Source organism: Dama dama, chromosome 32, assembly GCF_033118175.1.
Source record: "Dama dama isolate Ldn47 chromosome 32, ASM3311817v1, whole genome shotgun sequence".
Lineage (NCBI taxonomy): Eukaryota > Metazoa > Chordata > Mammalia > Artiodactyla > Cervidae > Dama > Dama dama.
This window is the reverse complement of record NC_083712.1, coordinates 30,349,075-30,373,693: the sequence shown is the minus strand read 5'-3', so window position 1 is coordinate 30,373,693 and position 24,619 is coordinate 30,349,075. Positions and strand designations below refer to the sequence as shown.

Sequence of the window (24,619 nt, the reverse complement as noted above, 5' to 3'; positions counted from 1 at the left end):
GGCTCCCCTGTAGTCCTCCATTTCTATAAAGCTATGTTCTCCTCTGGTCTTCTATATCAGATCCTGTTTCCAAATCTCAGAAATTCCCCCAGGAAACACTGATTTTGGTTTTGCAGCTATTATATTTCATTTTCTTTACTGTCACTGTTTTGAACTTGGGGAGGAAAACAAGACAAAGGTACTTTCTCAATCTAACCATCTTTATCCAACTTCCTTTTTTAATTGGCATTTATTTCAACTCTGTTGAGTGGTCAACCTATGTCTTGGAGATTAAGTCTGTCTAAACTGCTAGACATTAGTCTCAATACTCAAAAAGAGGCTTTATGCATTTAATTCCGGTATCCCCCATAAATGCTATAAGTAAAGTATAAGGAAAGTGTTATGGACTGAGGGTTCTACCTGAGTGAAGGCATTCAAATTGACCTTGAGGAATAGAACTGCACATGTAGAGACAGGTGTTTAAGAAGGGAAGCGCAACAACCAGCTACCTTGGCTTGAAATATGGAATTCATGACAAAAGTTAGTCACTTAAAGTGACAAGAGAAAATATGTCAGATTCTTCTGCTTTTTTTTTTCCTGATAAACTGAATGGAATTTATAGGAGGAAAAAGATTTCCAAAGATTAAAAAAAAAAATCTATAGACATAGTAACTATTGGAGATCATTTACCACAAAACCAGGGTCAATGATAAATAAAACCCGTAAATTTCCATTAGAAAGCATGTGTATATAGACAGAGACCATTTCCATTAGAAAGCATGTGTATGTAGACAGAGACCATGTACTGCTGCCGTGTGTGTGGGGACACACTGCAGAAACATACCACAGATGGAGATCTAACACCAGGCAATTCCTACTGCCATGTGATACGTAATTTGAGAACTATATAGGTAAACTCTTCATTGATACCACCCAGACACTATTTAAGTTATTTAACAGACATTAGATAGTTTATTACGAGAAAGTTCAATCTAATACTTGAGAAACTATTCACACGGTACTTTTGGGAAATTGCTCATTCTTTGAACATTTTCTGTACAACTATTCAAGATTCTTGAGTAGCATAATTGTGGGGACAAAGGGTGGCCCTCTATCTAGGCAGTCATTTCTGCCTTTTTGAAAAATAAAAACATTTGATATTAAGATAACTTATTTATAGTTGAAAAATTCTAGCTGAGAAACTGGAGACCAAAGGAGTTAAAACTGTTTAGTCGAGAGGAGTCAGTAAGAGTCTTATCTTTATCCTTAAGGGACATAGATATTTTAAAAAATTATTTTTAATTGCAGGATAGGATAATCATTTTACAGTGTTGTGCTCATTTCTGCCATACATCAATATGAATCAGCCAAAGGTATACATGTGTCCTGTCCCTCTTGAACCTCCCTCCCACCCCGACCCACCCTCTAGATTGTCACAAAGCACCAGGTTGAGCTCCCTGCATAATATAGCAACTAGGGACAGATCTTTTAAGAGGTTGCAAAATGTGTTTTAGAGGATGGGACTAGAGCTTCCTTAAGACACTTCACTGTTTGGTCAAAAGATGACCAAAAAAAAGTATTTCAAAAATATTTTGAAAGCTGTATTATTTACATCTCATAACACAAAAACAGTAAAGAAAACTCATGTTCTTTTTTTGACATTGACCTAATAATTAAGAAAAAAGTATTATGAATTTAGCTTTTATTCAAAATTAAATAAGCAAAAGCAAAATTTTTAAGAAACTTTTTACAAATTACTTACATAAAAGAAAGTTAAGAGGGATAGTCACAAGTCTGCAACAAATAATTACAAAAGTATCTAGGGCAGCATGAATACAGACCATGTCACAGCATAGTGACCTAACTGTGATATGAATAAGGCATAACTAACATTTGCACCAAGACCAGGATTAAAAAAAAAAAACACATACTTTAAAAGCTTAGTTCTACATTAAGCTTCTTCTCTTCCCTCAGATCCTTAATGGGTTTATACTATGTAATTTTTTTAAACAAACACATCATGTCAAACTATAAATTACACAGATGGGCAGTTAATGTGAAAAGCCCCCCCGCTAAAATGTACAAACGAACTGGTACTGAACTGAGTTCTCCATTTACCTTTATGTACAGTTAAGTGTAAACCATATTTTCACAGTTTTAAGTGTTTTATGAATAGATGCACAGTACCAAGTCAGGTTTGCAGTTGTTCCTGAAAACTGGCTCTAGGTTCTGCATCCGATGCCCGTCGGCTGTTGGGATGCAAGTATTTACATAAATAAGAAACTGTGTCATAGTCAATGGTCAAGACAGTTCAGCAAGAGCGGTATTTCCGACAAAGAGTGATACTCGATACCATAGCTTAAATACTTGTGCAAAGTAAGCATTAGGACAGAGAAATCTGAGGCAAATTCAATTTGCAAAAACTTGTATCGCTACTGTTGTAAACTTGGGCAATAAATGACCCTCGGCAAGTACTGCTCTCTATGGCTTTTTTTTTTTCTTTTAAAATTTTAAAGCCACAGAAAATGCACTCATACTACTCACACGTGCAGAGACACACACACGCACGCACCCACCCCACATACACACACACAGTTCTCATTTCATTTAGAGTATGGTACATAGTGCAACTTCATCACAATGTAGAGGTTTAACACACATTCGGTGTGTGTTTTTCTGTGCAAGTTCTTAGTGGTCTAAATCCTAGTTGAAGGTATTCATTTGCAGAACCACATGACTCAGGAGGTTGAAGAAAAAAAAAAAAAACGAACAGTTTCCTTACATTTCTTAAACCAGCACTGGATGTGCAAAGGCAGCGGACAACCTGGCCGTCACCCCAGCCAGATTAGGGTAATTTTAGAGGAGGATCCAAGCAGTTGGTTACTTAGATTGGTCTCTGGAAAAATAAGTCAGTATATGTTGTATCTTTGTCAACCGTTCTTTCAAAGACTTCATTGACAAGACCGACAGCTGATAGCGGGGGTCAACAGGAAGGACAGCAAGCAGCCACCAACACCAGGCCGGTCCATTAGGGATTGCCTAAGAAGAACCCACATTTTTATGTTAACAAAACAAGTAGTTATGTAGGCCCAGCAGCAACATACCACCACCAAGCTAATCTGGATTGAGCAGTTCACAGTGTCAGATTCTCTATCTAAATACAATCTCCCTACTGGTTTCCATCGTGGCTGTAGCAACTATTACATTCCCACCAACATTCCCTTTTCTCCACTCTCTCTCCAGCATTTGTTATTTGTGGCCTTTTTAAATGATGGCCATTCTGACCTGTGTGAGGTAGTACTTTTGATTTCCTCATTGACCGACTGGTTTTTTAGTAGCATACTGTTCAGTCTCTATTTAATCATTCTCACTTCTTTTCTTGTAGTTGATTTCTGATTTCTATACTCTTATTTGTTGAAAGAGGTTAGTTCTGTGCCCTGCTATGTGCACTTGAAGAGAATGAACTTTTTTTTTTTTGATGTCTATTCAGAGAAGACTTTTCATTATTTCTTTTAGGATAGATTTAGTAATTGCTGTATTCTTTTTACTTTCCTGAGAAATTGTCTTTCATTCTATTCTAAATGATAATCTTACTGGGTCGAGTATCCAGTAGGATACCCAGTACTGGGTTGAGTAACCTTGCAGGTTCTTCCTTTCAGGGCTTCGAATGTATCTCGCCACTCCTTTCTGGCCTGCAGTATTTCTGTAGAGATATCAGTTGATAGCCAAATGGGGGGGGGGGGGTCCCTTGTAATAAACTGTTTTCCTCTTGTTACCTTTAGAATCCTTACACTTTTGCCATTTTAATTATAACATGTCTTGTTGTAGGTTTGTTTGGGATCCTCTGTGCTTCCTGTACCTGGAGATGTGTTTCCTTCTTTAGATTTGGAAAGTTTTCAGTCATAATTTCTTCAAATACATTTTTGATCCCCTTTTCTCTTTCATTCCCGCCTGAAATCCCTATAATGCATAGATTGGCCCACTTAATTTTATCCCATAGGTATCTTATATTGCTTTTTTTTTTTTCATTTGGTTTCCAGTTTGCTGTTTTGATTGGGTAATTTCCATTATTCTATCTTCCAGAACACTTCTTTTCTTATTCTCGCTTCATGATTCATTCTGCTATTCATTGCCTTCAGCTTAGCTTTCATCTCAGCAAATGAGTTTTCTAATTTTTCCCAGCTCTTTATAGTTTCTAGTTAATTTCTAGAACAATCTGCATTTATGTTGATAGCCCTTCTTAATTCCTTCAATTATTTTCACTGCCTCCTTTTTGAACCTGGTGTCTACTAGACTGAAGAGGCCTCTATTTCATTGTTCTCTCAGGGAATTCGCTTGGATCTGTTTACTGTGAGTGCCTCCTCTGCGTCTTCATTTTACTTACAATTTCTCTTACTCTGGGTTTAGGAGAAACAACTAGGCACTGTAGTCTCGGACGGCCATTTACAAGTGGGAGCACCCCTGCACAGCTTGTGTGGGTTTAATAGATTTTGGCTGGAGCACTGTTTGGTTTGGACGCCCGCTGCCTCTTTCCTCAGGCTGACTGGTCGTCGCCCCTCAGTGGGGGCGCGCAGGCACGCGGCTCGTGGATGCTTCTGGAAGGGCGGGGGTTGGCGCCCACTCAGGAAACCCTCGGCGGCGGCAGCGAGTGCGGCCACCTCCGGAGTCCTGGACTGCGGTCGCGGCTAACACCCCCGGAGCTCGTGTAGTCAGCCCCCTGCTGCCTGAGAGAAGCTCCTGTGGTGGTCCTGCGCTCCCCAGCAAGGGCGCCCTGCCTCTCTGGCAGCCAGGCTTCTTTCTGGGCTCCCCCGGCAGGGGACACCACACCCCAGCCCCGTCAGGCTCTCCCCAGGCAGCCAACCGCCGTCCTCCTCGCAGGGTCTGACCTCCGAAGCGCCCTCTTTTCCCCGCTGGTCTCCCTGCCACTGAGGGACCTCCCAGGAACCGTTCCTCCGGCACGACTCCCTCCCAGGGGTGCAGGTCCCATCCCAATTCCCTTCGTTTTTTTTTTTTTTTCTTTCCTGCCTGGTTATATGGGGATTTTCTTGCCTCTTGGAAGTCTTTCTGCCAGCGTTCAGTACGTGTTCTGTAAGAATTGTTCCATATGTAGATGTAAGTTTGATGTGTCTGTGGGATCTTGATCCGACCTCCCATGTCCCACATTTGACTCCATATCCCTCCTTCTGAAAAATCCTCACTAGAGGGGCTTTCTCCTTCTCCGACACACACTCCTAACAGACAGCTCAGCTCACACCTGTTTCCTTTCTCTTCCTATATAAGATGCAGTGGGTACCACTGTGCTAGAAATACACGGTCATGAGTCTAAGGACAAGACAAAGGAAATGTTGAATAAGATGAAGAAACTTAAAAATCTTCCAATTTAGGTTTACACACAGAGTGAAACTTTTGGAAACAGTATCAAAGTCATCCTACCTGGAGGTTCTCCTCCCGCCCAGGCATTGATCCAAAGTGCTGAAGAATCTGGCTTCGAAATCTGTCTCTTAAATTCTGAAACCAGCTGCAGGCTTGAGAGTAGACCAAATCGTGAAGCTGCCGGAGGTTCTCTATTTCATCTTCATTCTCAACCTAGAAATACAACAGTAAGATGTCTGTATTTAGTCTTCCCATCCACACTACCAATGTTATAGAAGTGGCGGGAAAATATTTAAAAAGGAATACCTGTTCCAATGCTGGATTAGAGTTATTTTTTTAAAACTTTCCATTTGTTTATAGCTGATTAACAATGTTGTGACAGTTTCAGGTGGCCACAAAGGGACTCAGCCATAGGTATACACGTATCCACTCTCCCCCAAACGCCCCTCCCATCCAGGCTGCCACCTCACGTTAAGTAGAGTTCCCTGTGCTCTCCAGGAGGTCCTTGTTGGTTACCCATTGTAAATAAACCAGAGCATACATGTCCATCTCAATCTCCCAAACTATCTCTTCCCTCACATTCTTCCCCGCCCCTGGAAACCAGAACCTCATTCGTCTCATTTCTTTTTAGATTCCACATACAAGGGATGTCATATGATACTTCTCCTCCTCTGTCTGACTGACTGCACTCAGTAAATAATATTCCATTGTAGATATGTACCACTTCTCTGTTGATGGGCATTTAAGCTGCGTCCATGTCTTGGCTATTGTAAACAGTGATGCAGTGAACACTGGGGTGTATGTATCCTTTCAGACCATGTTTTTCTCTGGGCATATGCTCAGTATTATTCTTATGAACACCATAAACCTCACACACCATACATTTCTGCCTCATACAGTACCAATAGGCCAGACTAAAAAAGACAGCAAGGCCTGACCTCCCAGCACTGCTAACCTGGCCTTGCTGAGTTAGCAGTGCAACACTGCAGAACCCAACTAACAGCCCCAAGCTGGGAGGGGTAAGATGGAGAGTGAGTTCTCAAATAAAGGTCTACAGGGACTGGGAACTCATCTCTATGGATCAAGGGCCTTTGAAAGCAGTGGAACAAAAAAGCAGAAGAATACAGTTGCTACAATGAAAGGAAAGATTGGGGGAGGTCTCAGGTACAGATCTGCTGTAGCAAAAGTAGGAAGAGAACAGAGGAAAAGCGTAATTACAACTTTTACCAGGGAGTTGGGTCAAAAAAACAAAACAAAAGATGCAATAACTTAGCATAATAAAGCCAGAATATCAAACGATAGGGAATACATTATGCAATGATGAAATTCTGCTGTAAAGTCCTACCTCCATCCCCTCTGTATGCCCTTTGGACTACTGGTTCATCAAATTGCAAATACAAAATTAAATGCTTTGGCCTCCAGCCTAAGATCCAAAAGACTAGGCACATAAAACACAGGTGGGAAGACTGAGCATTAACTCATCCATCTCATATTGATTTCTTTAACACACACGCCTATCCCACTTGCTCTGTGCCAGAGAGCACTATATTTCACATACATTAATGCATCTGAACAAATACTGCCTTAGTCAGCCTTTCATATCTCAAGGATGACTCAGTATAAAAACAATGAGAGTCTAAAAAACATCCTGATAAAGGTAAGACTATAGTACACAAGAGACAAAAGAATGTAACTTTATTTTTTAACAACTTGAGATGAAAAATAAAACCAAAGATGAAAAAGCATCTGCTTTTTCACAACAATGTGAATGTGCTTAATGCCACTGAAGGGGTATTGGTACAAAAGCAGACATATGGATCAATGGAATAGAAATGGAGAGCCCAGAAATAAACCCAGAAACCTACAATCTTTGATAAAGGAAGCAAGGGGTATTGGAAAAGTTGGACAGCCACATACCCTCTCACCATTACAGAAAAATAAACTCAAAAAGCCTTAAAGATTTAAGCCTAAGACATGACACCATAAAATTTCCTAGAGGAGGTCATAGGCAAAACATTCCCCTAGGTGTTAAGTCAGTCTCCCAAGACAACAAATAAAAAGACACTCATCACTGCTAATTATTAGAGAAATGCAAATCAAAACTACAATGAGGTACCACCTCACACTGGCCAGAATGGCCATCATTAAAAGTCTGTAAATAAAAGGGAACCCTCCTTCATTATAGGTGGGAATGTAAGTTGGTACCGCTACTATGGCAAACTGTATGGAGGTTTCTCAGAAAACTAAAAATGGAATTACCGTATGATCCAGCAATCCTACTTCTGGGCATACCTCCTGATAAAACTATAATTCAAAAAGATACATACACCCCTATGTTCACAACAGCACTGTTCACAATAGCCACGACATGGAAACAATGAACGGATAAAGATGTGGTAAACACTGCTGATGTATAACCAACAAGGTCTTACTGTATAGCACAGGGAAATCTACTCAATATTGTGTGGCAGCCTGAATGTGAAGGGCGTTTGAGGGGAAATGGGTGTATATATAGCTATGGCTGATTCCCATTGCTGTCCACTTGAAACTATCACAATATTGTTAATTGGCTATACTCCAAAATCAAATGAAAAGTTAAAAAAAGTGGTACATACACACAATACTACTCAGCCATAAAAAACTTAAAAATGCCATTTGTAGCAACATGGCTGCAACTACCGTAAAGTGAAGTAAGGCAGAAAGAGAAAGACAAATACCATATGATATCACTTACATGTGGAATTCAAAATGACACAAATGAACCTATGGAACAGAACCATGGATACAGAGAATACACTGGTCGTTGCCAAGGGAGAGGGGACCGGTGGAGGGATGAAGGGAGAGGTTAGCAGGGGTTAGCAGATATAAGCTTTTATATACAGAATGGATAAACAAGGTCCTACTATATAGCACAGAGAACTATGCTCAGTATTCTATAATAAAAATGGAAAATATTTACATTTTTTAATATTTTATGTATAAATGAATCACTTCACTGTTCAGCAGAAATTAACACTGTAAATCAACTATACTTCAATTTTTAAAATCTTGATTAAAAAAATAAACATGTTACTTGTTAAAACTATTACAAAAGAAAAAAGTATCTAGTTTCCAGCCTTATAAAATTCAAGGGGCCAAACCATGAACTTTGGTAAACAAGGAATGATAAAAATCATGAGTTTGGTTAGAAAAAGGAGCTAAAAAGCTGGCAGAAGTTTTAAAGTTATGGAATTTCCTTGCAATAACAGAATCTAAAATGTTATTGAAAGACAGAAAACAGAAGTACAACACCAAGGGAAAAAATACCCTTGATATAAAAAACAAATTTGAGAAGCTTTCCCGGAATGAACAAGAAATCATTACACAGATGAAGCACTAAGATGAAGAAAAATTATTAGACATTCCTAAAACTACAACATACAGAATTCAGTTTTCTAAACATCAAATCCCTAACACTTTCAATGTTCTATCATACTGTCATATTTGTATTTCATATACATATATGGTCAAGGAATTGTGTCAGCAAATACAATATATGGAGATGTAAATTAGTTTTACAAAGAATATCACCTTTAGGAAATGAGTCCATTAATCAAATATGCTAAGGCACAGACTATATCAATCAACTCAAAATTCCAACTCAATACTTCTAGCTCACTGCACAAAGTTTTCCCATAGCATCTTTATAATAAAATAGGATAGGCAGTATCAGATTTAATGAAGTTCATCAGCAGAGAAGCTTATCAAGAGTGCAATGATAAAACACAGCACTTGAAGCTAGAAAGCTGGCTTTAAATTATCGTCTTGGCAAATTATTAATAATTAATACTCCTGAATCCTACTTTCCTTGCCTGCTATCTGACTTTTGAAAATTCAGTGAGCTACTGTTTGTAGAAATGCCCAATGCTAACACTCAGTAAGTGCTGCTTGGGACGATCAAGCAGACCAATGAACAACTGATAATACAAGATTTTCTGATTTTTATAATTTTCTAATGCCCTTCCAAAGAAAATTGCCTTTAATTTGATACTTATAATCTCTCAAATCATTTTTCTGGTACCTAAACTAACTGCAGATGCTAAAGCGGGTACTAGAAATATCAAAAGGGTAGCATTAACCCTATTCAAGAAAATTATTACACTAACCCTCCCCAGGTAAGATATCACCTATAATTATACTGACAGTACTGTATCTGTGATGGTCTATAGAGTTTGTGTGTATGTTATCACTGAGGTTATCTTAGGCATATCTTAATATATATAGAACCATTCAAGGATTTCATGTTTACCTTTACATCAAAGTTCAATCTACTGCTGACTGTATCAGCTTTGACTACCAATTAATTTAAAAGGGCAGGAATTAGCAGGTTTCATAAGTCAGATTGGAAGTTCCATTCAACACCCTGCTTTTGTTAAGTAACTACCATTCAGCTACACATGTGACTACATTCTAGGCATGGTGGTGGGTGTCAAGGCAGTAGAAATGAACAAAGTCTAAGTTATGGTCTCCCAAGTTCTCTTGGAACTCACAGTGATTAAGAGCAAGATGATATGAAGGTCCACCTGAAACTGTCACAACATTGTTCATCAGCTATCCTCCATCATAAAATAAAAAGTTTAAAAAAAAAAAATGAGAAAAAGGTAATGGAACTAATTTGCCTAAGTACTGATGAGGGTCTTTAACAGGAAGAACTGGTTAACGTGCCTAGAAAACTGCAGGCCTGTACAATGCCTAGGACAGAGTACACCAATGCTGAAAAAGGGTAGGTTTTAATACCTTAATATCTTCCAGGTATTCAATGTCTGCAGTGCAATATCCATCTTTCATTCCTCTTTTTAAAACCCTAAACCGCTTTCCTCCAACGGTATCGACCACAGACCTTCCATCAGGCAAGAAATGTACATTTCTAATTTGTAGCATACAACCATAATCTGCAAAACTAAAAGAAAAACTCCAGTTAGTACCCAAAGTTCAAGCCACAAGCACGCATGTTCTCAGCAATATTCACAGATTATTCAAGAATCAATAAAAACATTTAGACAAAAAGCATACCTATTCTGTGTATCACTGACGCACATCCCAAACTGTTTAGTTCCAGTCTGTATACTTCTTCGAATCATCAATCTGTATCTTGGCTCAAATACATGAAGAGGGCAAGGCACAGTGGGATAGGCCATAGTGCAAACAAATATTGGAACATTCTTGGTCAAGCTGAAGAAGAAAATTGCATTATTGTATATCAGAAGATACAACAAAAATGAGCGAAATTTTCAGTAAGAGAAAACAAAAATTTACTCTAAAAGCAGGTAATTTTTATTCTTGGAAGGAATAAGAATCAGCATCCCCTTCATTTAAACTTATGTTGATACAATATTAATCCTAAAACTGTTTGTAATCCTCTTACAAGTAAATTTGAATTTACAAAGTTATCACTCAGAGCTATGTACTTTTATGAAAAACAAAAGCAATTGATTATAACTATTTTATATTAAAAATCTGTTTAAAATATTTGTAACATGACAGAGTTATTATCCATAAAACACTCTTACTCTTAATAATACGTGAGCTCCTGCAAAGGAGAAAAACCACATCTTTAAAAATTTTTAGTCACTAACGTATTTTCTCACTAACAAAAGCAGGTAATTCAATGGCATAAATTTTTTCCAGATAATTAAAATGATGCATTTTAATTCCCAGATTGGCAGGAAATATGAAGGATAAAGGCAGCGCTCAGTTTCTCATTAATCTAGAGAAACCCTTTAGCAAGGGTAAGGGGAAAAACTGGCAGCTGACGGGGGCAGTTTGAAACAGTACAACCATACCGAAGAAGAATTTGGCTATATACATCAAAAATTTTTAAAAATATTCATATCCTTTGAACCAACAGGTGTACTTTTTCCTGCAAGTATTGTAAGAATGTTCAACGTGTATAGTAGCCAAAACTTAGAAGCAAAAAAGAGGCAACCAGGAAAATAAATTATGATGTAACCATAAAATGAGATACTATATTTAGACTTTAGATTAATGAGAAAAGGAAGGTATTGAATAATAGGAGTAAAATAATCCTATCTTTGTTTCTAATGTATTTCTAAATATTAAAATTGGGAAGGATATATGTCAAAATGCCAGTGGTGATTACCTTTGAGTTACAGATTATGGCTCTCCCTCCCCCAACCCCAACTAATATTTTCTACTCTTTCTTCAAAAAGACCACAATGTGAAGTCTATATGTAATACACGTTTAATATACAAGTCCTAATTCCTCTACTTTTAAAACTGTGTGTTTTATCAACACTAACAACTCTTATGAACATAAAAATGGGGGAGGAAAAACACAACCCAGTCTATCTTTTAATTAGCAAAACTTGTAAGCACCAGAGAGTGAGCTACTCTTAAGAAAACAGCCCATTTAGTACACAGCAAGATTCCTGAGGCTTCTCTCCATCACCCAGCTTCCCTTGCATCACTACTCCTGTCATTCATAAAGTCCACTCTTTGTGGGGGGTCTGGTCCTGGCATTGTGTTTAAGTATTTCAAAAACATATCTGAAACTTTCTTGTATCCAGCTTTTTGCAGTGTTGGTCCAAAAGGTGTATAATCCACACATTAGAATATTTCCTATCACAAAGGCACAATAAAATATCAGTTCCATCAGAAGACAAACCACTATCAACTTCTATAAAGAAAAGATAGAAACCTTTCTTATATTGAAGGCCACCGACTCGATGACATTTGGTGGACACATACTAAAAACAAAAAGTCTGTGAAGCACAGTTACTTTTTTCTTAGTGAGAAATAAAAAATGTTTATATTTAAAAAAGAAAACTAGAAACAGCTACACTTCTGGTCTTCAGTGTCCAGTTAAAAGAAAGTAGGAACAGAAAAGAGTTAAGAAATTAGAAACCCAGTAAAGAAACTTGGAGACTGAAGAAAATGGTGAAAGAGGTCAAGTCATGGAAGGAAGAGAAAAGAAGAAAAGCGTGAGAAAGCAACACGGAGAGCAACAAAACCAGGTCCAGATTACCCAGCCCTGATTAGCTTTTTATGTGCTCTCGGTAGTACCCTGTACCACGGAATCCCAAAGTTACCACCAGGTTTTCCACCTTCCTGATACTAAGTCAAGTATGTGAACGGTCAGTATCTCCATTGAGAATTTAGCCCCTAAGTCACCCCTTCCAATTTCCGTCTCAGGTCTCAAGGTCCCACCCCTTGCAAACGATTGGCTACTCCCCCTGCCAATCCAGGCCACTTACCCTCTACTTTCTCCGGTGGGCGGGGACTGATGGTTGAGGGCCGCAGGTCCCAGCAACCACCTCCACCAGCCTGATGTCCCTGGGGGAGCCCCCCACCCTCACCTAAAAGACTGCTTCAGTGTGGAGAGCTGTCAGGAAGTCACTCCCAACAGAACATCTGAAGTTACCAAATAAACCTGAACACTTCTGAGTGTTGAAGACAGGGGAAATTAACCAATATTTGTTTAAGATATGCCTCTGACTAGACTGGGGTGAACTCCAGACAGAACCCAGCTGGCTGTGAGGAGGGTTCTCCTCATTATTTCAAAGGGTAGTAGTTTGATTTGATTATGTTAATTTGTATGAGAAGAAACTTACTGTGAGAGTTCAGCAGTTTCTTCATCATATATTTTTTTTCTCTCAGACAGCTCATCAGGCAGATACTTCACTATTAAATCTTCCAACAGCTGTGTGACACAGTACCTCCTATCTGCTAGATACTGAAAGACAATATTATTTTACATTCCAGCACTTTTTTTCCCCTACAGTGCAAAACAGGTAAAACAGTTTAACTGATATAGTAAAGCCTTTATTACATATTTATACAGTCAGTTCTGAATTCATTAGTGAGGGGGAACAGTACAATGGATGATGCTAAACTGGAAAACCTGCCTGAAGCTTAGCTCAAGAGCATTCAAGACACGTCTGCAACCTGAAACAAGTTCTGCGTAAGATGACCCTTGTCTTGCTATGATCACACACCATTAAGAGCAGTCAGCACTGCTCCTGCTGTCTCCCACACCAAAGGTAAGTTCCTTCTGACAGTGCATGTGTATCTGAAATTAGCATTCTAATTGAGAGACAAGGAATAAAAATAATGCATTTGCCTTATTTAAGAAAAGCAAAGCTGCTCCCTTTTTTTGTTCCCCATTTCAGTGGCAGAGTTTCCAGATAACTTTTCTTTCAGATTTTTCTTCTGTTGTCATCCCACGATGACTACGGATGCCCTTATCAAGAGGCTGCTTTTCCTATGTGAGCCACCGTCTGGGTAAGGTGGTCCATTTGTGCCACTCCCATAATGCTCTGAACGCTAACACCCTGATACATTTTTGTGTTACTCTCTCTTCCAACTGCCAAAAGCCATCTGACTATCCTTCAAGGTCTGGCTGCAATTTTACCTTTTGCATAAAGTGTTCCTTAATTATTTTTCTGTCTCCTAGGAATAACCTTTAATGTATAGAAGGCAGCTACCATATCCTGCACTATATTAGCTGGACAGGGATATATTATATATCTGTAACTAAACTAACAACTGCATAGGGCCAGGGACCAAGTTCAGAGTCTGTACACACAATTCTGAAGAAACTATATATATCTGTGTGTATGTATATATATGTCCAATGCCAATTTGCTTAATAAAAGTAATGAGGAAAACTCTTGTGAGACAACCACAAGATAAAGAGAAACCAGCTTTTCCTCTAGATCCAGCAAAAATAAGGGTTTTGTCAGTATCTAATGAAGTACAGAGTAGAAAATATGAATGGTGGGTAAATGGCTTATACTTGTGGTTTTTAAACTTGAGCATGAACCATGGCTTGTTAAAAATGTAGACTGCTGAGCCCTCACCAGGGTTTCTGATTTAGTGGCTCTGGGGAAGGGTCTGTGAATCCGTATTTCTAACAAATTCCTAGGGGATATAGATGCTGCTGGTTGGGGGACCATACCTTGAGAACAACTGGGCTATTGACTGGAGAGATGTACTCTTGAGCAGATAATATATACATATACATAGATAACTTGAGTTTATTATAAAATTAATCAAATTAAAGATATAAAAGCAATTTCAAATTAATAAAGATGTTTTAAAACTTAAGACTCATGTATTAAATTTGGGAATATGGCCTCTCTTCCATTACTGGTAAGAATCTAAATTTCTACATTACTTGGGACCTAGGCAATCTGGCAATTGGTTTTAAGAGCCTTAAAATATATGGCCTTTGATTCAGTAATTCTCCCAGGAATTTATCCTAAGGAAAGAGTCAAAGACACTGACCATAGTATACTTTAAAAAAAAAAAAAAAAAAAAAACAAAACTTAAATGCTCCAAAACAGAACAATGTTGTATCATTGGACTAGTATGCTGCTATGAAAAATCACATCTTGAAATGCATTCAGATGAAAAAATGAGCAAAATAAGTAGGAAGAGCAGAAAACTAGAGCATATCCATTTGTCCGTGTAAATGTATATTTAGACTTTACCAATTATACATGGTGTCTTCAAGTCAGGACAAAGGATAAAGTTGTTTTTAAATAGTATGTTAGTTACGTTTTTAAATAACATCGTAACTCTTGTTTTCCTTAGAAATTCAGACATTCAAGGTGCAGTAACTCTAAATTTAAAGCATAGTAAGTATATAAGCATATCTGAAAACTCTGAAAAACCAGGAAAGATAGCATGTTTTAGACTCTGTTTTCAGATAAGCTACTCTAAAAGTTGGAAATGTGAAACTCTTTAAGAATAAGGATTTTACCTCCAACTAATAAAAATAAATGAAAAAAAAAAAAAAAAGAATAAGGATTTTAGGTTTCCCAACTGTAAACATTGTTTTTTGTGTTCTACTACATATAGGGTTGCTATGTTGTATGAAATGTAACAATACATATACATGCTATGTACAGAGCTATGCTTTTTACATAGGAAATAAAAATAGCAAAATGATTTTCATCAAATTTTTACATCGTATTTGCAAGACACTTTTTTTCTTAAAATCTAGAGACAGAATCACTCTCTTGGATCAATCTACCACTGCAACAAGAATTCTAAGGCTCTGGCCTCACCTTTGAGGACATCAAGCAGGACTGAAGAGGGTGCTGCCCTCCCACTGGTTACAGAAGAGACCCACCTGAGATCCAGCTGTTTTCCTAGTGCAGGTGATCAGTGCAGACCACCTGCCAGACAAGGAGGGGTGTGGGAAGCTGTGCCTCCCGCTCCTTGCCAGGCTGCCACTTTCTACAACTGCGCTGTCCAATGTGGGAGCCACTACTCACACGTGCCTACTTAAATGTAAATTAATTAAAAGTAGTCCCTCCCACACATGTGGCCAATAGCTACCATATTGGACAGCACAGATACAGAGCATTTCCATCAATGTAGTAAGTTCTGCTGGATAGAATTGGTTCAGATGTTAAAGGGATTGACTGAGGCCTAAAATCCAACCTAAAAATGGGGGTGGGCTGCAGGGCAGTTGAGATTCCCCAGTACTGTCATTAAAATCAACATATTCCTGACCAGGTACTTGATCACACCTCATCTGTTTAAAAAATTAAGTATAGGGATTCAGTCTTCAGACTCTTACTTTGTCCCACCCTCTCCAAACTCACTTTCCTCCAATACTAGCAGATGGGTAAAGAGACATGCATGATCCCTTTGGGTCAATCAATATGTATAATGTAATTTATTCTGAACCTAATAATCATTATTTCTATGGCTAAATAGAAAGCAAACCATGTTGCTACACTTAAGAGCAATAAACAAATACAAAAATGCTTACCTCTTTTAAGCTTTCTTTGCAAAGAGGACAATATGGTGTGTGATCTAAACAACGCTCAAGACAGTTCTTACAGAATGAATGTCCACAAGGGGTTGTCACTGGCTCAAAAAACAACCTGAAATCAACCAGAATATATGTTTGTTTTCACCATAAACTGTCCACTGGAAAAACTGAACAAATAATGTAACCATAACACTAGCTTCTGTTTAGAAGAGGAAGGAGGGTTTGACAGGCAGGAGAGGAGGGAAGGAGCAGTGGTAAATGCCAGGTACAGCCTCCTGAACTGGTTAAAAGTTCACCATCATCAGGGGTACCCTGCTTGGAACTGTACTGACTAATATAACCACCACTCACAGGGGCTACTGAAGCCTTGAAACGGGGCTGGTCCAAACTGAGATGGGCAGTACTTCTGTATTATTACTTATTCATTTGTTTTGTATACACTCATCACTTTAAAACTGGTTTTCTTAAAAAGCTCATAAAAGCCTTACTATATGAAATTCATTCAAAATAATCCACTGAATATTACCACTGAATCCTAAAGAAAACTGATGCTCAAAATCAGATGTGATACTCAAACAATATGGAAAAACTAATTTTCCTTACATTTTAGTTATTTCCTGAAACACAACAGTTTGGGAGTTCCCAGTATTGTTAGATGTATAGGTACTTCAGAAATCATCAGGGTCTGATCCCTTCACCTCAAGATGAAGCAGCCAAGGGTCAGAATCAAGAGACTTGGCTCAGAAATAGCTGGTGTGGCCAGTTCCAGGTGCTTTACACACTGTTCCCTTGCCTCCACCACAATTTATATAAATGGGAAATGTTCCTTCCAAATTACCAGTCTTAGAATTACAAGCATTCACATAATGGAGATCCTTATCCAATGTTACTTAAAAAGGATTTTGGAGTTAAGATACATAAACAAGATAAAATCACATACACACAGTACATCATTGTATTCTTACCCAAATCTAAAACCATGGAGTCTCAGTAATAACATGTATAGCTTTTATAGTACAATTCCTCAGATACTTTTTATATTTTAGTCATTTGATTCTTATAAGACTTAAATATAGCATGGTGGTAAAGACTGCCTGCCAGTGCAGGAGACATAAGAGATGTGGGTTCGATCCCTGGGTTGGGAAGATGCCCTGCAGAAGGAAATGGAAACCCACTACAGTATTCTTGCCTGGAGAATTCCATGGACAGAGGAACCTGGTGGGCTACAGTCTACCGCGTCGCAAAGAGTCAGACACGACTGAAAGACTGTGTACTTGTGCACGTGCACACGCGTGCGCACACACACGCACACACACACGCAAATCCTAACACCACTTTCTAAGTAAGTGAAAAGTCAAAGTTAGTTGCTCAGTCATGGTAAAGAAAAGGAATGGGCCCACCAGGGAAGCCCCTTCTAAGTAAGGAAAAGCTAAATAAGGTTCAGAGATTGTTATTTGCCCAAGATGTGAAAGGAAAACCGAGCACTAAAATTCTTATCTTTTTATTTTTAATTCACTACTCTGTTACTTCACACTGCTTATTCTTAGGCTTCACTTCAGTCGCTCAGTCGTGTCCGACTCTTTGCAACCCCATGGACTGCAGCACACCAGGCTTCCCTGTCCATCACCAACCCCTGGAGTTGACTCAAACTCGTTGTCCATTGAGTCGGTGATGCCATCCAACCATCTCATCCTCTGTCATCCCCTTCTCCTCCTGCCTTCAATCTTTCCCAGCATCAGGGTCTTTTCCAAGAAGTCAGTTCTTCGAGACAGGTGGCCAAAGTACTGGAGTTTCAGCTTCAGCATCAGTCCTTCCAATGAATATTCAGGACTGATTTCCTTTAGGATAGACTGGTTTTATCTCCTTGCAGTCCAAGGAAGTCCAGTTCTTACAGAGTAGATTACCTTTATCTACTCTGTGCTTTACTTATTTACATTAATATAAAATATTCATCTCATAAAATTTGACATACTTACCTCATGCAGAGAGAACACTCAAAATCTGAGACATCTATTAATTCTTCTGGGACATCACCATAAGTTAATGAAAACGTACAGACTTCAGTGGGAATTTCTATTAAAACAAAGAGAGGGGGTTATCTTTTTTAGGAAAAAAGTTTGGAAGCCATTCTGAATAAATCAATGTGTTCTGTGTGAATGTAGTGAAATTTTTACCTCCCTGTCTTTTCAGCTTATTTCTTCCATCTTCATTTACAATCACATCCTGGTCTAAGAGAGACAACTTTCTTTTCAGCAGAACACCTTTCTCTTGAATACAAAGTGAGGGTTCCGAGGACACTCTTTTTAAACAGTCCCCTCTGGCAGGCATGTCTGTTGAATTTATAGCCTGTGCTGACCGAGCACGGTTTAGGCTTCCTTTGACAGGCTCTGAAGTGACCTCTGCTATTTCTTCATTCTACAAAAAATGCAACAAATGAGGGTAACTGACTGTGTTTTTACTATCCTCATTGCTCTCGCCAAGAACCAAACTGAAATGGAACTGTGATGTCTTGAAAGGTTTATTTTATTGTTCCTTTAAAACAAAATCAACTTTTAATTCTAAAACCCTGGCAAGTAAAGGATTTTTGCCAGGACTTAGAGAGCCCTGGACATCAAGCTGACTTCTGTCATAATGAGGTTTAAGTAGTTATGCTAATATAGTTGTTTCTACCACAAGGAAAGTAAGATAAATACAATGTTCTGGTTTTTTCCAGGAGACAAACATTTCTGACATTCAGGTGATGTAACATTGTGATTAATGAGCAGATATTTCACATAAGTTTTTAGTGTAAAATAAAAGGTCACAGATGGAATCCTATTAAGACAAGCCTTACTAAGCTGAAAGTACCTACATAGATTTTAGTATTAATATTTGAAACTAGGAAAGTGAAGATCTTGTAAAGAAAATGGATACACTAAGCCTATGACCATCTCTTCTCACCTCTTACCTGCTCTGGGCTCAGCTCACTGGCAGAGTGAGACTCTTCCATCACTGAAGGAAAACTGAAAGGTTTGTTTTTAATACATGGTAATGAACTCCAGGAAGAGTCCTTCAGGCCTTCTTTTAAGTTTTCAGGTGATAATAAATCACATAAAATCTGTAAGGAAGGTATCATAAAAGAATAATGAAAAATATAAAATATTTTATTAAGGATAATTTACTTACTTAATATTTAAGAGGGCTTCTCTTGTGGCTCTGCTGGTAAAGAATCTGCGTGCAATGTGGGAATCCCTGGGTTGGGAAGATCCCCTGGAGAAGGGAAAGGCTACCCACTCCAATATTCTGGCCTAGAGAATTCCACAGACTGTATAGTCCATGGGGTCGCGAGAATCAGACACAACTGAGTAACTTTCACTTACCTCACTCACTCAATATTTAAGAATTTCTGGAAAACTTCATATGGAGTATAAACTATAAAAATATCCAATTACTTTGTTGTACACTTGAAACTAATAATACTCTAAGTTAGCTATACATCAACTAAAAAAAAAAAAAAAGAAAACTTACAGCTAATATTATTTTTAACAGGCAGGGAAGGAACAGGTTAGGTGAAAAAATCAAGGACTGCCATGTTGATTTTAAAAGTCCTGCCAAAACCAAGGTGTGCCTCCAAGGGGGTCAAACCACATCAAAGAAATGGTTCAAAAGGAAGCTCGGGGGTGATAAGACTGGTGGCCTGAGAAGATGCCCAAGGTAAAGGCTGACGTGTATATATAAGGTTTGTAGAAAGAAGAGATCTTAAGAGAAGTGGAAAATATTTACCTCTGACCATCAGCAAGTCCCATCCTGTCAATATAGTTAATGGTTCATCCCAATGTATATTCTAAGGCTGAACTTAGACTGTTTATGTGAACTTGGACCTTTAACCACAGAACTAAAATTCCATGTGTTTACAGTGAATTTAGCTTCTCCCTGAACCAGTGACCTGTATGGTCAGTCACCACCCCCGGCATTAACGGGGGCATCGCATGGCAGCCAGCCCAAACGGAGGCAGCTGCAGTATCTAACCTCTGGGTGCTTCTCTCAGGAACACCTCAAACTCTCCAACAAGGGGATTACAACAGAGGAACAGACTGGCTTCAAGGAAATGAGAGGGATTCAAATTTGTTTGCTTGTCAAATAAGCTGTGTGTATATGTACCGCATATACACATTTCTTAAAGTCTCACTTTGGAAGTTTGGTTTTTCAGCTGTCCTATCTCTCAAGGCACAAAAATCAGAATTTTTCACGAATCTTTACAATGTAAATAAAAAGGAAATATACATGGTATTAATGAAAGTGTGTATCTGTAGGTGCTCAAGCAATAAACCATTTAATGAACAATCACTAAAAAATTTGGCTATGTTTTTACATTTCCCCTGATTAAAAAAAAAAAAAAAAGTATTGACTCCTAGGTATTTACTGAAGAGAGATAAAAACGTATGAACACAAAATGACTTGTAAAAGAATGTTCATGGCATCAATTAGAAACAATCCAAATGAAAATCGCCACTAACTGTTACTATCACAAACTGTGATGTGTTCATACCACAGGATACCTGGTGAACAATAAAAAAGTAAAAAATTACTGGATGTGTCTCAAAAACACGTTGAGCAAAAAAAGAGTATATACTGTATGTGAAGGTCCAGAACAGGCAGAACTAGTCTGTGGCGCTAGAGGTCTGAGCAGTAGCTCCCTCTGGAAGCACAGAGAGAGGGAATCTGCTGCAGAGGAGATGAGGGAGCTTTCCAGGGTGATCTGAAATAGTCTGTGTCTTGACTGGGGTGTAGCTACATGAATGTATAATTTCTCAAAACTCACTGAACTATAAAATGCCTTTTATTATATGTAAATTATACCACAATTAACCCAAAAAAAAAAGAAAAGAAAAAATAGTTCAAGGCAGTAGGTATTTTGCATTCACCTGACCTTACTAACCAACAAATAATTACAGAAAAGTAAGGATACCCAGCAGCAGGGAAAATGCAAAATTATAAGCCCTTATAAAGTCTGCAGTCTCGCCAGGGAGATCACTCTAGCAAAGACAGCACAGTAAGAAAAGACACAACAGTAAACCATTTTTTGTTAAATCAGTGGGCTAGAACATGTATGCAAACAAGCCTTATGGAGGATGTTGGCTTATTCATAAAGCATTTGGAATGCAAGAAAAATTCCAAAGTTCTCTTACTTCAAGGTACATAAGAATCTCCTGAGATGCTTGTTAAATTATACTCTAATTCCAGAGATTCTAATTCCAAAGGTTTGTGGTGGGGCCCAGGAAATCTTTGTGTTGACCATGCAACTGAAATGACTCTGACAAAAAGCCACATTCTGAGAAACACTACAAACGCAATCAACGATGTGGCCTCTTTGGGGGACACTGCAGGGAACAAGATGACTGGGCATTGAAATTGTATTAGGGTAGATTTTCCCAAAACAGTTTTCAGAGACTCTAGTCTTCCCAGATGTTCTGTGAGTAAATCTGGCAAAAGCTGAACGCTGTTGTCATGCTAGCAAAGCAAAAACTTTCGAGAAGGGCTGAAGAAATCTGTTTGACTGGTTTAACCCAGTGTTTCCCAGAGTCATTTCCTTTTAATTAACACCTACTGACATACCACTGAAAAAACTCTGGAAAGGGATGTATGGAGTACTGAGAAAATTAAGGCAAAAAGTAAATTGAGTGGGGCAGTACTATTGGCAACCACAGAAAGCAAGCAAAGTTGAGACCTGAAATGAAAGGCAAACGAAGCCAATAAAAATTCCTGAGCAGGAACATCATGACAACAATGTTTAATTAAGAATGACTGGTCTGGCTCCCATGGAACAGACTATTAGAGAACATCTAAATTTAACTAGGCAAAAGTAATGCATTTAATACTCTCTCTGAAATGTTCTGATTTCGGTAAGAACTCAGTATGCTAATAAGTATACTGAACCTGAAAACCCCTTGTCAGACGGCTACTAAATCTGACTTATGGACACCCCTTATGTCCTTACCCCGAGATTCTAACTGGCCTTGATAAAAAGACCTCTGTTGTCGGGAAACTGACTGGAAGTGTTACAGTTGGTAGACGGATTACCTTTTCTACTTCTAGCTTTGCAGGTGCGAAATCTTCATCAAGCGCTAAGCACTGAAGAAAGAGTTGTAAGGCATCACCTAGAAACCCAGCATCGTGGAGGACTTTTCCTTTCCTGAAGTAGACCTTCAACAAAAGCACACATACCCAACTGTTAGGGATGGAATTCTTCTTTGAAATACCAGTATCATGTAAGGTTAAAAAGAAAAAAAAAGTTCTGCTTGGAAATGTTCATTTTGAAACTCTAAATAACTCTCAGGAGCCCAAAGCATTTTAAAGGCATATTCACACCCTACCCGGGAGATGCACCTCTGATTATGAGGTCCAGAAAATGACTCCAAAGCTACATTTCTAATTATATCCTCTCAATGAGAAGTCCAGAGGGTTCTTTTCTGTTTAATGGTTCTAAGAGCTTCCCTGGTGGTTCATTTGGCAAAAGAGTTCTCCTGCAACACAGGAGACCTGGGTTCGATTCTCGGGTTGGGAAGATGCCCTGGAGGAGGGCATGGCCACCCACTCCAGTATTCTTGCCTGGAGAATCCCACGGACAGAGGAGCCTGGTGGGCTGCAGCCCATGGGGTCTAGCAAGAGTCAGACACGACTTAGCGACTAAACCACTGTCGCCGCCAAAGCTGTCTGTACAAATCATTTTCCCTCGTATTCTTAACACTGACTTGACTTGTATCAACTGGTCATGTCATCATGGGATTCTGATTCATTTTCTTTATTAATTTACAAATGTTAGAGCATACTCACTATATAGTCCTCAAAGGCATAGCTTTGAATGCAGAAAAAAGTCACATTAAAAGATGACTTTTAATTTAAATAACATATATGGGAGATGGACTGATTTGCCTTGACAGTACTGGTAAAAAGGAGAATTCGTAAACCAATTATATAACATATACATGCCGCAAATCTTTTTTCAAAAGAGCATGGGCAAGGCCCCCATCTACCGTATTAAATGACTGCCTCATCACCCAGTTCCCACCACAATGCCTCAGTCAACTGTTCAGCCACAGAACCTCTCCTCTCTCCATTAATAAACCTCCTCCACTGATAACCTCTTTGGGTCCATCTCTGCAATAGGGCCAGGTGTATGTCTTTGAGGAAATGCTGTATATTAAAGTCTTTTTTTTTTTTTTCTGTGCCTCGAATTCAAGTTGTTCTCTAGTTAGGAAACAAACATTTCTAATAATAATAATTTATATAAATAAATTCTATATATATATGTATAGATGTATATATAAATATAAATTATTATATATAAATTATATAAATAAATAATAAATAATTTCTAATAAATAACTGTCAGATGACATTCATCCACTCAAAATATTGACCTTAGACTTCCAGAACTATTCTACATATTTAAAAGAAATCACCCAATCCATTTCATTGTAACTTACAATCATAATTGAAATCCATATTCCCTACAGTTGAAAATTTTAAATGTATGCAAATGTAAAACACTAGTTTTACCTCAGGCCAATTTGGCAGTTGAAAGAGAACTGCATTTAAATCTTCTATGGCTGCTTTAAACTCTTGGAGACCAGCATACGATTCAGCTCTGTAGATTTTCAGAGTCAAGTCACTGGGCTCTGAAATCAATGTTATGAAGGTTTGATTATTTTTAAAAGATTACTGTATAATCCACGGAAACATCATACTAGAGTAAGAACTGACTGAGCGATTCCAGTCAATAACACGGCAGCAAAGGCAGAGAACCAAGCCCGGTACAGGTGCACCCACTGGCATGTTGAGCTTCTCTAAGTTAGAGCAAATCCTTATGATTAGATTAGTTCAGTGGAGAAAACTCAATTAAAAAAAAAAAACTGAAAATATTTTCATAATATGATCACCCCTAAGAAACTGAATGTTTTCCTAACATAGGCAAAGATTCAGAAGATGTATCTTAGATGTTTAGATTGTCTTTTTGTGGTAAATTTTTTTAATACCTGATTTTGAAAACTTTATCAATGACTACATGTGTAACTGCTGCATATGGAATTCCCATAGTTACAAAGACTGACCGAGGCATCGTCTTATGAGAAGACACGGTGAGAAGACACGGTGGTCCAGTTTCTGGAGGAAATGGGTTGACAAGAGTCAGGTTTCTTAAGATGGAAAATTTTTTTAATTCCTGGCATTAGTAAGAACAGGATTGGATAGCCCCCAAAACAGATTTAATTTCAAGTATTTGAGGGTAAAAAGCTTTAGGTGATAATTTCACTATGCTTTCTGTCTCTACTTGAGAAACCAAACTAGTATCCAAAGGCAGTAAAAATTTCAGACACTTGGTTGGTTCATTTATGATACTATAATCAATTACTACAGGTCATGTGGAATCTACAAAGATGGTACAGATGACCCTGTTTTTGTACAGACTCAGACGTAGCGAATGGACATATGGACACCAGAGGG

At 38.4% G+C, this 24,619-nt stretch overlaps 1 protein-coding gene across 1 annotated transcript in view; it reads right to left on the bottom strand.

Annotated features, from left to right (window-relative positions):
* Window positions 1-1,664: 1,664 nt before the first annotated feature.
* Window positions 1,665-24,619, bottom strand: part of LONRF1 (LON peptidase N-terminal domain and ring finger 1) — a 44,996-nt gene continuing 22,041 nt past the window's right edge. Inside the window, exons 2-12 of the mRNA XM_061134918.1 lie at window positions 23,678-23,796; window positions 22,199-22,321; window positions 19,086-19,235; window positions 18,313-18,553; window positions 18,115-18,211; window positions 16,136-16,250; window positions 12,963-13,084; window positions 10,405-10,563; window positions 10,129-10,291; window positions 5,413-5,565; window positions 1,665-3,018 (exon numbers count right to left, since the gene is read on the bottom strand). Coding sequence (XP_060990901.1) covers window positions 2,860-3,018; window positions 5,413-5,565; window positions 10,129-10,291; window positions 10,405-10,563; window positions 12,963-13,084; window positions 16,136-16,250; window positions 18,115-18,211; window positions 18,313-18,553; window positions 19,086-19,235; window positions 22,199-22,321; window positions 23,678-23,796 — 1,601 coding nt within the window. The 3' untranslated portion in view covers window positions 1,665-2,859. The remainder of the gene's footprint in view (window positions 3,019-5,412; window positions 5,566-10,128; window positions 10,292-10,404; window positions 10,564-12,962; window positions 13,085-16,135; window positions 16,251-18,114; window positions 18,212-18,312; window positions 18,554-19,085; window positions 19,236-22,198; window positions 22,322-23,677; window positions 23,797-24,619) is intronic.